Source organism: Ailuropoda melanoleuca, chromosome 11, assembly GCF_002007445.2.
Source record: "Ailuropoda melanoleuca isolate Jingjing chromosome 11, ASM200744v2, whole genome shotgun sequence".
NCBI classification, from domain to species: domain Eukaryota; kingdom Metazoa; phylum Chordata; class Mammalia; order Carnivora; family Ursidae; genus Ailuropoda; species Ailuropoda melanoleuca.
The window spans coordinates 14416692-14430091 of NC_048228.1; the positions used below are offsets into that span (position 1 = coordinate 14416692).

The 13400-nt window shown below is 40.2% G+C and overlaps 1 protein-coding gene across 3 annotated transcripts in view; it reads left to right on the plus strand.

The window, feature by feature from the left end:
• The first annotated feature begins 4354 nt into the window (after positions 1-4354).
• The window catches only part of SEC24D (SEC24 homolog D, COPII coat complex component), a 107366-nt gene continuing 98320 nt past the window's right edge, over positions 4355-13400 (plus strand). For 2 of the 3 annotated variants that reach the window (XM_019798919.2, XM_019798920.2), the window contains exons 1-2: positions 4355-4610; positions 6762-6920. In XM_019798919.2, the coding sequence (XP_019654478.2) occupies positions 6803-6920 (118 nt within the window). In that variant the 5' untranslated portion in view covers positions 4355-4610; positions 6762-6802. Of the gene's footprint in view, positions 4611-4965; positions 5370-6761; positions 6921-13400 lie in introns of those variants that run through there. The other variant, XM_034671300.1, reaches the window with a different exon arrangement.

The following is a 13400-nucleotide window of genomic DNA, read 5'->3' on the forward strand; positions in this document are numbered from 1 at the left end:
CTTATTTGAAGTTCCCAAAAAAATAAAAACATATCTAAACAAAAATTGGTACATGAATGTTCATGACAACACTACTCATAACAGCCAAAAAGGGGAAGCAACCTAACTGCCCATCAGCTGATGAATGGATAATGAAATGTGCTATATCCACACAATGGAATATTATTTGGCAATAAGAAGTACTGATACATACTACATCATGGGTGAACCTTGAAAACATTATGCTAAGTGAAAGGATAATCACAAAGGATTACATATTGTATGATACCATTTATATGAAGAGTCCAGAATACAAAATCTATACAGATAAAAAGTAGACCAGAGCTTGCCTAGGGCTGCGGAATGGGAGAGTAGGGGAGAAAGGGGAGTGACTAGTAATGGGCAGGGTTTATTGGGGAGAGATGAAAATATTCTAAAATTGATTGTGGTGAGGGCTATACAACTCTGTAAACATACTAAAAACCATTGGACCATATACTTTAAATGGATGAATTGTTAATTATATCTCAATAAAGCTGTTATTAAAAAAAGAGAAAAAAGTAATTCCAGAAACCCCTTGGTGTAGGGCCTTATTGAACACTTGAACTGCATTGTTACTGTTATTGGTTGTTACTCAACTTAGTCTACCATGGACCTTTTACCCCACCACCATTTAACCTGGCCTTATTTACTATGCTTTCGATATTTAACATAGTTCTACTTTGGCTATTTCAATTTTTTAAAATATAAACCCTCTTCGAACTGTAGCTTTTGAACCAAACATAAGTTACATAAATGCTTAGAGGGGTGCCTGGGTGGCTCAGTTGGTTGGGTGTCTAAGTCTTGGTTTTAGCTCAGGTCTTGATCTCAGGGTCGTCAGATCGAGCCCAGCATTGGGCTCTACACTCAGTGGGAGTCTGCTTGAGATTCTCTCTCTCCCCCCACCACCCTGCTCTCTCTCTAAAATAAATAAATCTTAAAAAAAAAAATAAATGCTTAGAGCATCATAGTTCTTTTCTTCCAAAGCATACATATCAGAGCGAACCCTGAGTACTGTCTGGAAATTCATTCTCTTTCTACATAGTCTTGTGCAGTTGATTCTCTTCTTTCTTTTCCTTTCAAAGTTAGAACAGAGGGGTGCCCAGCTGGCTCAGTCAGTGGAGCATGCAACTCTTAATTTCAGGGTTGTGAGTTTGAGCTCCATATTGGGCATAGAGATTACTTTAAAAATAAAAATAAATAAAAATAGAGTTAGAACAGAAAGACCCTAAAGAACACAGAACCCCAGCACATGGACATTCCCTGTGACCTCACCTTTCAATAGTGTATGGTTACCAAGGTGACCATGTTAAATATATGTGGAACATCAGAGGCTGATATCAGGTGGCAGTGGGATAGGTCGGACCAAGGAAGGCTGGGAATCCAGGCTAACCTTCCTATCTGGTGAAGTTAAGCAACCCTACCACAAGAATAAGGTCAGAAATTAGTCACTAAAGGGGTGGTTACTCAAGGTCACAAGAAAGGAAGCAGGACTGAACTAGAAGTCTATTTCATAAGAAAAAGAAATTTGTGATTACTAACTCCGATCACTGGTAGAGCTGTATGGTCTATTAATATTGTATTTATTTGAAAGCTTAAAAGTAAGGCAGATATAGGAGAGAAAAAGCAAAACCATTTAATAGAGCTAATCAGTAATATTAAGAGGAAAAAAATAAGGTGAAAATTGCTTTGAAATTAAAATCAGAAGGCATGACTTCCAACTAAAAGACTAGTAAGTTATTTTCATTTTTTGAAATTTGATTTTTTGTTCTATAAAATTGAATTCAGTCCTCACTGAATATTGAATTATCCATATTTCTAATCCCTTCCAACCTTAAATACTTAGGAATTCAACACTGTCTTAGAACTGAAATTACAAATTGTTTGTCCTGGTGCCCCTGAACAAGCAGTAAGAAAGAATGTACAAACTCAAACTTAGTGGTTTTATAGAAACAACAAGCCAACCAGCTCATTACATAGTGTTTCTATCTCCAAGTGACTACTTTCTCCTACATTGTGACATAACTGTGATATGACTTTTTTTTTTTTTTGCTCTTACAAGCTGTTCTGCTTCAACACAGATCAAAGCTTCTTAAACTCCATCAAACATTTTCATTATATTGAGAATACAAGAAACAAATTTAAGACAAATTTTTCATTGTGGATTCTCAAATCTGACCAGTGTTGAAGCTGGGTATAGGCAGGGGCGTCACACCTTAAAATTGTAAAAAAGGAGGAGGGGGAAAGGTACCATCAGTCTCTTCACATTTCCAGAATAACTTAAAATGCCTGCAAAACTACTATAGTATTTCAGCAGTAGCATCATTCCCATGCAAGTTTTTGCCCAGGGATTTCATCAATAAAGGGATTTGTCAAGTATTTTTTATCTTCTTGTAGCCCAGAAGAAAGTATATATATATATGTGTGTGTGTGTGTGTGTANAAACTCCATCAAACATTTTCATTATATTGAGAATACAAGAAACAAATTTAAGACAAATTTTTCATTGTGGATTCTCAAATCTGACCAGTGTTGAAGCTGGGTATAGGCAGGGCGTCACACCTTAAAATTGTAAAAAAGGAGGAGGGGGAAAGGTACCATCAGTCTCTTCACATTTCCAGAATAACTTAAAATGCCTGCAAAACTACTATAGTATTTCAGCAGTAGCATCATTCCCATGCAAGTTTTTGCCCAGGGATTTCATCAATAAAGGGATTTGTCAAGTATTTTTTATCTTCTTGTAGAAGGAGAAGGGGGAAAGGTACCATCAGTCTCTTAAAATTGTAAAAAAGGAGGAGGGGGAAAGGTACCATCAGTCTCTTCACCATGCCAGAATAACTTAAAATGCCTGCAAAACTACTATAGTATTTCAGCGGTAGCATCATTCCCATGCAAGTTTTTGCTCAGGGATTTCATCAATAAAGGGATTTGTCAAGTATTTTTTATCTTCTGGTAGCCCAGAAGAAAGTATATATATATATATATATATATATATATGTGTGTGTGTGTGTGTGTGTGTATTTTTAAAGATTTTATTTATTTATTTGACAGAGAGAGAGCACAAGCAGGGGGAGCAGCAGGCAGAGGGAGAGGGAGAAGCAGGCTCTGGGCTGAGCAAGGAGCCGGATGTGGGGCTTGATCCCAGCACCGTGGGATCATGACCTGAGTCCAAGGCAGACACTTAACTGACTGAGCCACCCAGACACACCAGAAGAAAATATTTTCTGAAAACAGAACACTGATCTGGTTTGGTTTTGTAAGTTTTAGCAGAGTGGTAGCTTTATCAAACCTAGGGTTGGATGAAGGCCTTTCTATCTAGGAGTGGGGCATTGTGAGAAACCAGCCAGAAGGTCCTAGGTTTTAAGGCTAGATAGAGAAGAGAAGTCAAATTCCGGGTGTCACATATGTTGCCTTTCTCAGCTGTTTCTCACAATACAGTGAGCTAAACACTGGGTTTCTATACATGTATTGATCCCTGCTTGGGGTAGGTTCAGTCATCCTCCTTCACAATGAATATGTAGGTATTCCTAGAAGGAATACATAGAAGTCTAGCAATTTCAGCTTCAATGAAGACATCCCTTCCCATACTTTTCAGTTGGGACATCTCTTCCTTCCTATTCTACACGTTGCCAGGCTGCCTTGGGCGTTCCTTCCTCTGTAGTGCATGCACGATTTATACGTCATCAAATTGTTCGTGTACACGTGCCAGATTCGCCTTTAAGTGCCAGATTCGGCTTTAAATTCTAATCTCTTCGGGGTCTTGAATCCTGTACCTTCCTGTACCCGCAAGGAATACATAGAAGTCTAGCAATTTCAGCTTCAATGAAGACATCCCTTCCCATACTTTTCAGTTGGGACATCTTTTCCTTCCTATTTTACACGTTGCCAGGCTGCCTTGGGCGTTCCTTCCTCTGTAGTGCATGCACGAATACGTCATCAAATTGTTCGTGTACACGTGCCAGATTCGCCTTTAAGTGCCAGATTCGGCTTTCAATTCTAATCTCTTCGGGGTCTTGAATCCTGTACCTTCCTGTACCCGCAAGCAATACCTGGAATATGACAGTTACTCAAGTAATACGTAATGAATGAATAGCTGAAGCCGCAACCTGTTGAATGAAAGAGTGAATGAACCCTCATTAAGCACTCCAGTCTTCCCACGGGGATCCACTGTGAAAACGTTGCTCAGATTTATCAACAGTGTTAAAATTTTGACGTACTATAGGGAAACAAACAAACAAAACAGACAGGAAGAGGCAAATAGAGAAAAAAAAAAAAGGGAGGACAGGCGGCCAATACGCGGCCCGCGCTCCGGCCCGGCCCCGCCCTGTCGTATCTGTGCGCGTGCGCCGGCGGGAGCGCGGCAGCTGGTCTGAGCCTCCGCGCTGGGGGCGCGCAGCGGGGAGAGTGTTTGACGTGGCAGTTCCCAGCCCGGCTGCAACTCTGTGCGCGAGACCAGCCCGTGGTGACACAGGTCCGGGGGAAAGGCGCCGCGGGAGCAGCGGCCGCAGCGGGAGCTGGGTCACCGGGGGCACCCGGCGCTAGGAGCAGAGCGCAGGCTCTCGGAAGTCCAGCGGCGTGCGGGAGCAGACCAGGTAATGCCTCTCCGTGCCCGGCTACGCGCTGGCGGGACAGCCCCTCCCCAGGCACAGCTGGAGTGGGGTGCGGTGCCCGGCCTAGGATGGGGCTTGGCGAGAGGTTGGATGCTCACCTGTGGCAGGGCAGCGGAGGAGACCTCAGACTTAGCTCCTTTAGCCTTTTCGTGCAGTTTAATAATGGGGGTGGGGTGGGTGGGCGTGGGCATTTTTTACCCGCCCCCATCTTTTTGTCTTGGGATGCTAGAACTGCGTGGTTAGGGTCCTCAGTAGCTACAGTATTCCAGTGGCACGGCCAGCGATTTTCTTGTGTCTGTATCAACTTAATTTCCTCTTTGGAGGAAGGCAGTATTGGAAATAGAGTAAAAATGGCAACTGTATCTTCAAGCTTCGGGACATCCTATCTGGTAGCGAAACCAGTTTGTCCAAATCCGAACTTGGTCCAGGGTGAGAAGCGCACCTTAGCTCTCGTTGTCCAGTGACAGTGGCCTGGGGCTTATTCTGTGATTGAAGCTCCCTAGATTTTGATCGTAGGCCTGCTCCTGCCAAGTGGCTTTGTGCCATGTCGCCGCTTGAAGCTGAGTCAGGTTTCTGTAACTTGGTGCTGTGCGAGGAAGTTTGACGTGGCAAACTGGGTTGCGTGAGGAAGCAAATTCCTGTCAGGACCAGTTAAGAGGAACCCGGCTGCTTGCTTCCTGCTGTTTGGAGTGAACATCCCTGCCTTTCCTCCCCGTCACTCAGCAACAGGCTGCTACGTAGGTGTGTGCTCCTGCTGACTTCCTAAATGTGCTTGGTTGGATGAGCTTGACCAAAGCTCAGGCTGCCACGTCTCTCTCTGCTAAAGTGGGAGGAGGGTAGAAGTGTTGTCAGGAACAAAGTGGACCAGCAGGCTTTTGCCTATCTCTCCTCTCTTTAGTTCTCTCCTTTCAAGGAGAAGAAAATGATCTTATAATATTTTCTTTAATTTTGGAAATTTATAGTTTAATAGGAAAATGAAACCAAATGAAGAATGAAATTTCCTGAATATAGATCTATTTCAAGTCTTGGCAGGTATCACCGAACTTTTACCTTAAAATGTAGCATCATAAAAGAACAAAAGGAAAAATATTCCTGTGTCAGATGAAGGAATTGGAGAGAAATCATAGGATCAGTGTTTTATGGTTGCAAAGCCTTTACTTTGTAAGATGGAACTGAGGCCCAGAGAGGTTCTTCACCTTATTCCATATCACACAGCTAAGTATTGGTAGATTAGTAGTGAAAACCTACTTCCTTTACCAGGATTTAGAGCTTTTTTTTTTATTAAAAAATTCTTTGAGAATAGTTCTATGATATGTGTCTTATTTTGTGAAACCTGGAAAAATGGTAAAATTAGAACAAATCAATGTTTAGCTTCTGAGTAGAATCAAGATGAGTATGTTGTACTGTGAGGTGTGTGCGCGTGCCTGAACATATATGAAGTTGCTTTTTTCCCCTTGGTTCCTTAAATATATGTGTATATGTTCTTAGAGGTGTGATATTTAAATTAGAAAGAGAGTCTGTCATCTTTGAGAAACCACTGATAACTCTTAAATGTTTGCAGGCTGCAACCTGGCTTAGTCATTTTATGACTCATAAAATAAGTCCATTACCAAATTCTTTATCTTCTGCTATATTTGTTGGACTATTGATTTCTCTTTATCCTAGCTGCCTGACTAAAATTACCAATTAGGATAGCACTGAAATGACACAAGTTATAAAACATCTGATTGCAGACTACTGGCAGTTCTGCTGGTCAGTCAATGGAATGACTTGTGATTATTGCCATTGGCATGCTTTGTGCTGAAACGGAGCCATGGAAACCAAAGGCACAAAACTAGTGGATACATTATGAGAGACTATCTGGGAAATAGTTCATTCTTCCAATGAAAAAGTGATTGGCAGTTGTTATTCAGATTTTGTGCCTGAGAATTTGCCTATAGAAATGAGTTAGAGTTCCATAGAGCTATGATCAGAGCCTTTTTAGAAGATAATATGATATGTTGTATGATATGAAGATGTCTCAGACACCTGATATTTTCCTCAAACCATTATAAATATTAGCAGTGTTCATATTTTGAATAGCATTAAGTAACTCAAACTCTCTTGTTGACATTTTTTTTCCTTCTGTTGCAGAGTTCTTTTGTAGAGCTATCCCTTGGAATGATATTTTCATAATGAGTCAACAAGGATATGTGGCTACACCCCCCTATTCTCAGTCCCAGCCTGGAATAGGCCTTTCTCCACCCCATTATGGACACTATGGGGACCCATCTCATGCAGGTTCTCCACCAGGTAAAGTGCATTATTTTGACTTGCATGTTATTATTAATTCTCAGGCTCAGAGACATAAGATATTTAGGAAGAGCAGCTTTCAGAATGTTGAATGGTCATTATATGATGCTGTGGTTTGAGAGTATAGGCTTACTTGGAAAAGTCTCTTATAGAAGAAGCCTGCATCATCAGTTTGGTTATTGAATGGAATATAACTAGTTTGGTTTTTAAATGTAAATTAAAAAAAGAAACTTCCTGAGTGCTTTGTTTTTGCCATTAGATTTGTTCTTGGTGTGAGGTTATTTAAACATGTAATAAAAAAACAAATTAAATGTGAATAAATATATATACTGTATATATATATAGATTATATATATATACAGTATATATATAGTATATATTTTGGTGATCATATTAAAAAATCATGTTTGAAATTGGAAAAATACAGTTAGATTCACATACCAAAGATTACTCCATGATAATAACAAGAAAAACACGGTCTTGTCTTGAAATAATTATTGAACAATATTGTTTGCTTTAAAATATAGTATTCATAAGGGAATCTTGGCTTTTGGTGCAAAGATGGGAGAAAAAGGAGCAATGGAGTGGGACTACCATTGCTGTGATGGCTGTTGGCACTGTGAGGCCACCTTCCTTTACCAAGAGGCTGCTCTGAGGGACCAAGTTTCAGGGTTGGAATGAGGCTAATAATAGCTTGTTTCAGGTCTAATGGTCCCAAATCTCCTAAAAATATTTGTGTAAGACAATTCTTGGGAATTCTGAGAGAATGCTGAAGAATTCAACTCAAATCATTGGTGGAAATTGGCTGTGTATAAATCAGTATCTCTTGGGGCTCACAAGGACTGACTCAGATGTTTAGGATCTGGGCTCTGCTGGATAGATGTATGGAGTGCAAAGCCACTGAGGAGTGAGGAAAGCCCTGTGGGGAGGCTGAATTGTAGCAACCACGCACAGTTTGTTGCAGAAGATGCTCGAAGACTGGGAATTCCTGTGGAAAGTCACCCTTGTGATTTAGTGTGCCCCTGATTTTAAAAAACCTTCAGATGATGCATCTTCCTTTTGTCCAGAACCAATATTCCCCACAATACTTAAAGGTCTGGATCCTGTAGGAACCATCTTTTTCTAGTTTCTCTCTATCTGGTGGCTCATTCCCCCTCTGCATTTATATATGATGAAAATTATAAATTGTTTTTTTGAGTGCTTCCCATGTATCAAAAACTGGTCTTGAAAGCTTTATGTGCATTATCTTATTTAATCTTCACACAATGCTGTACAGTAGTTTATTAGCTCTATTTTGCAGCTAAGAAAATTGACTGGCTAGTGTCCTGTGACTTATCCAAGGTCCCAGGAATCATACCCAAGTCCCTCAAGAAAACAATCAACAAACTCTAATACACACCTAAGTAGACCTTTCAGTATTCTTCGCTCTTCCTCTCTTCACAGCCGTCTTCTTAAGCAAGTATTCGCTTCCCTCAGTGACTCTCCATCCTTGCCTCTCAGTCCCTCCATGGCTCAATGTAGTCTCTGCTCCATAGCTTGGGCCCCATCCACCCTTCCCCCACCAGGGTCATCAGTGGTCCTATTAACCAGATGCAGTAGACACTGTCCTGTCGTCTTTTGAATTTGACACTGTTTATGGCTCTTGTTTGTACAAAATTCTCTTCTCCTTTGGTTCCAGTGACACTATCTTTTGTTATTTTTCTTGATGGCTTTCTGGACATCTTTTTCTAAGGAGTGCCCTACCCCTTCTCAATGACCCTAGGCATTGCTGTTTCTCTTTCTTTGTTCTATCGTCACCCCTCTTCTCCTCTCTATAGATTTTTTCCCCTAGGCTGTAACATTCCGTATGACGTACTAGTCTCTCAGATCTATTTCTCTAGCCCATATGTCTCTCCTAAGCTCCAGACCCATATTTTCAATTGCCCACCTGTTTACATGGGCACATTAAACTCATCATGTCCAAAATAATTCAGAATTTTTTTCATGAAACCTATATTTTCCTAGCATTCCATATCTCACCCAGCGTCATCATCATTCACTCAGTTATCCAAATTAGAAACTTTCACTATTAAAAACAATCTCTTCATTTTATCTTGTTCAATGCAACTGTCCTCCGAAATTCTTTTGGGTTGATTGTAAACCTCTTTCCTACCTGCTTCCTCCTCTCTATCCTCTTGTAACTCTCTTGTTCAAGCCATTCATCTTTCACCTGGATTACTAAAATGATCTCTTATCCATTCTCTCTCTCTCTCCCTCCAGTACTGCCTTTCTCCAAGCATCCAGTTCTGTGCTGGAGGGATTTTTATAGCATGCAATTCTAATTTTTTACTTCTTTTGCTTAAAATCTTCAATGACTTCCCATGGCCTCTAATTATATTTTAAGCTCCTTAGACCTTCATTAATTTACCCATTTTCTTTTTTTCAGTTGGTCTGCCACATTACCATACCTGTTACAGCAGTGGTACTAAGCCATTAGTCATTGGGAGGCTGGTTTGTGCTCTGATTTGCACTCCACATTACTAGAAGGCCAATCCATGCCTTCATATTGTCCTCCGGGTAGGGTTTACTTCCATACTCCTCCTTCAGATTCACATCAAGTGTTGTGCTTGTAGGCCTTTCTGACCACTGTTCTTTCTCAAGCCTATCTATAAGTCCTTTCTTCCTTTTGTGTTCTCCTAACACCTGTGCAGGCCTCTCTACCATTTACTACACTGTATTATAACAGATGTGCCTGGAACAGAGAAGATACTCATTAAATGAGTGTGTGAATGACAAGCTGCTTCATTCATCAGCAACACTCTGGTATTTACCAACAACAAATAAACTGTCTCTGTTGGATTAAAACCTTCACACTTTAATTTAAACCTCCTTCCCCTTATTTAATTCTCAGATGGATACCAGGCTATCAGATTCTGTAAGTATACCTTTCTGTAAAATATGGTGTTTTAGTTTAATTATTTAAGGCTGATCCTACATTACCCTAGCCTTTATTTTTCTGTGCTGAGTGACCCTAGATCTCCTAATTTATGTGCCTTCTTTTCTAGTCTTTTGACGATCCTTTTGTTGGTTTTGTGATGGACATAGGCAACCTGGCTGTGATTCCTTGGAGTATCTATTCTTACATACATCTGGGCAGTGCTAACTCTTGTTTTGTGTTTCTCACAGACCATACTTCCATTTGTGCCTATCATGTGATGCTAATGCTATGTAGTAACAAATTTGACAGATTTATTGAATGAGCAAAATACTTTTTTGTGGCAATATAACAATGAATAAAATAAACCTAATCTTAGCCTTATAATACTTATTTATCTAGTTGGACATGCATTAAGTAAGTTGACAGTGACAATACAGGGGGTAGTACCAAGATAAAGGAAGTAGAGAGTGCCATGGGAGCACATGGCAGGGGCACATAACCAAGATTTATGGATCAAGGGAATCTTCCTGGAAGAAATGACCTGGAAGATGAGTAAAAGTTGGCCAAGTAGGGAGGCAGCTTGCTGGAGTCAGGGGTGGCACTTTTGAGCCACCTGCAAGAGGTTCAGCCTGGCTGACATGTAGAGTGCCAGTAGTAAGAGGTAGGCCTTGAGTAGAAAGTGGGGTCATCTTAAGACTTTATTTAGGCTTCATTTTAAGTATAGTAGGGTGCCACTGAAACATTTTAAACTGGGAAGGGTAATGATCCCATGTATATTTTAGAAATAGTTACACTCCTCATTAGAAAGTGTAGTGAAGGCATCAGACCTGGACACACTGCTTTCTGGAACAGGGTTTCTCATCCTCAGCACTGGTGACATTTGGGGCCAGTTAATTCTTTGTTGTGGGAGGCTATGCTGTGTAGTGTAGGATTTTTAATAGCATTCTTGGCCTCTACACAGTGGGTACCAGTACAACCCATCTTATACGCACCTGGCCCCTTACCCCCCATCTCCAGGCTGTGACAATCAAAAATCTTAGACATTGCCAAATGTCCCTTCAGGGGCAGGATCATCCCTGATTGAGGACCACTGGTCTGGAAGCTAAGAGGCAAGAACTGTTGATGTCCTGGAACTAGGGTAGGGCTGTGGAAGTGGTGAGGCTCATAATAAATAGCAAATTATATAGTTATACCACCAGGCACATTGCCTTAGGAACAGTGGTCATTATGATTATGCCCATATAATAGGGAACTTGTCTTTATTTTATTTTATTTTATTTTATTTTATTTTATTTTATTTTATTATTTAATCATGATAAGTGCATTTATTATCTCCATCACCTATTTCACCCATCCTCCCACCCACCTCTCCTCTGGGAAACATCAGTTTATTCTCTATAGTTAAGAGTCTGTTTCTTGGTTTGCCTCTCTCTCTTTTTCCCCCTTTGCACATTTGTTTTCTTTCTTAAATTCCACGTATGAAAAGATCATATGGCATTTGTCTTTCCCTGAGTTATTTTGCCAGAGTTAATACCTTCTCAAACTATTCCAAAGAAACAGAAGAGGAAGGAACACTTCCAAATTCATTCTATGAGGCCAGCATTACCCTGATACCAAAGCCGGATAAAGACACCACAAAAAAGAGAACTGTAGGCCAGTGTTTCTCATGAATATAGTTGCAAAAATCCTTAACAAAATATTAGCAAACTGAATCCAACAATATATTAAAAGAATCATACATCCACAATCAAGTAGGATTTATTCCTGGGATGCAAGGGTGGTTCAGTATTCACAGAACAATCAACATGATACATCACATCAACAGGAGAAAGAATAAAAACCATATGATCATTTCAATAGATGCAGAAAAAGGATTTGACAAAGTACAACATCCATTCATGATAAAAAATCTCTGCAAAGTAGGTCTAAAGGGAACATACCTCAACATAATGAAGGCCTCATATGAAAAACCCACAGCTAATATCATACTCAATGGTGAAAAACAGAGTTTTTCCCCTAAGGTCAGGAACAAGACAAGGATGTCCATTCTCACCACTTTTATTCAACATAATACTGGAGGTTCTAGCCACAGTAATTAGACAACATAAAGCAATAAAAGGCATCTTTGTTTATTTTAGATAAACTTTTTTTTTCACAAATGGTTTTTAATTTTGGTTTTAGTGTGTCAGATCCAGGGCCAAATCCAAGGTATGCTTTTCTGTGATGTTGTTTTCTGGCAGGGTTTTTTTTGTTGTTGTTGTTGATCATAGAAACTACTGTAGCAGAAAGTGATTTGTTAAAGGGCATCAAGAAGCCAAGAGAGTATTAGAAAAAGCCAGAACCAAGCTTGGGACTCCATGGTCCATAGAAATGCACCCCACACAGGACTATTCCTTTAGTAGCCAGTGAGTGTCTACTCCAGAACCATCATTTCTTCCCCCTGTCCAGGTTCTCCCAGGGGGGTGTTTTTTGCCAAACCCCATTTGTAAGAGAATGTATGCAATGGAGATTCCATCTTTCCAGCTCAGAACCATTCAAAAAGGTAAGCCAGAAAGGAAATGGAATTGGTATTGAGTAAGCTAGTCTATAATATCTGCCACTGTGTTAGAGACCAGTTTGTGATTTTAGGGATTTTTCTTTTGGCGTAAGCATAGGCGGTTCTTTCTCATGGTATGGTTTTCCTTTCCTATTAAAATTCTTATACTGTTCTGTAAAGAACCTGATTTCTTTTTATCTTTGTTCACTTTTGAAAACGCCTGTAATGTGGCCAGGAGACGACTATGACTTTGCAGATGACAGTGATTCTGATTTCTCTTTGCCCTGAGGATAGAGTCCAAATGGCATACAGGACTTTGCAGCCTGAACCAACCAACCAGAACAACCTCTGTTCCAGCCCCTTTTCCTCACAATCTTCTACCAGTCCCTGATCATGTCATGCTCTTTCATATCTTTGCACAAGTTTTCCCTTCTGCCTGAAATCCTCTATCCTGTCTCTATGCGAAGAAAACTCCTGCTTGTCTTGCAAGATTCAGCTCAAATAGTCCTTCTTCTTTGAACTCTTTCTTGATTCCTCTAGGAAGAGTCAGCTTGTCCCTCTGCATATTATAACCCTAATCACAAGGCACTGTCCTTGTTCGTTTACATGATTGTGAGTTCCATAAGAGCTCTCGGTGTCTCAAAGGCACATTGAAGGTACTTTGAACAAGAATGAGTTTGAAACGTTGCCATAGAGTTGATTTTCAAAAATAAAAAGGAAAGAACATTTTAGTGATATTGGTGTATAAGAGTTCTGCTTGAATATATGTAAACTGGGTTTTTTTTTTCAATTTTGTTTTTGAAAACAGAAATTTTTTTTTAATGATTTTTTATTATATTATGTTAGTCACCATACAGTACAGCCTGGATTCTGATGTAAAGTTCTATGCTTCATTAGTTGCGTATAACTCCCAGTGCACCATGCAATACGTGCCCTCCTTACTACCCATCACCGGTCTATCCCAATCCCCCACCCCCCTCCCCTCTGAGGCCCTCAGTTTGTTTCTCATAGTCCATAGTCTCTCATT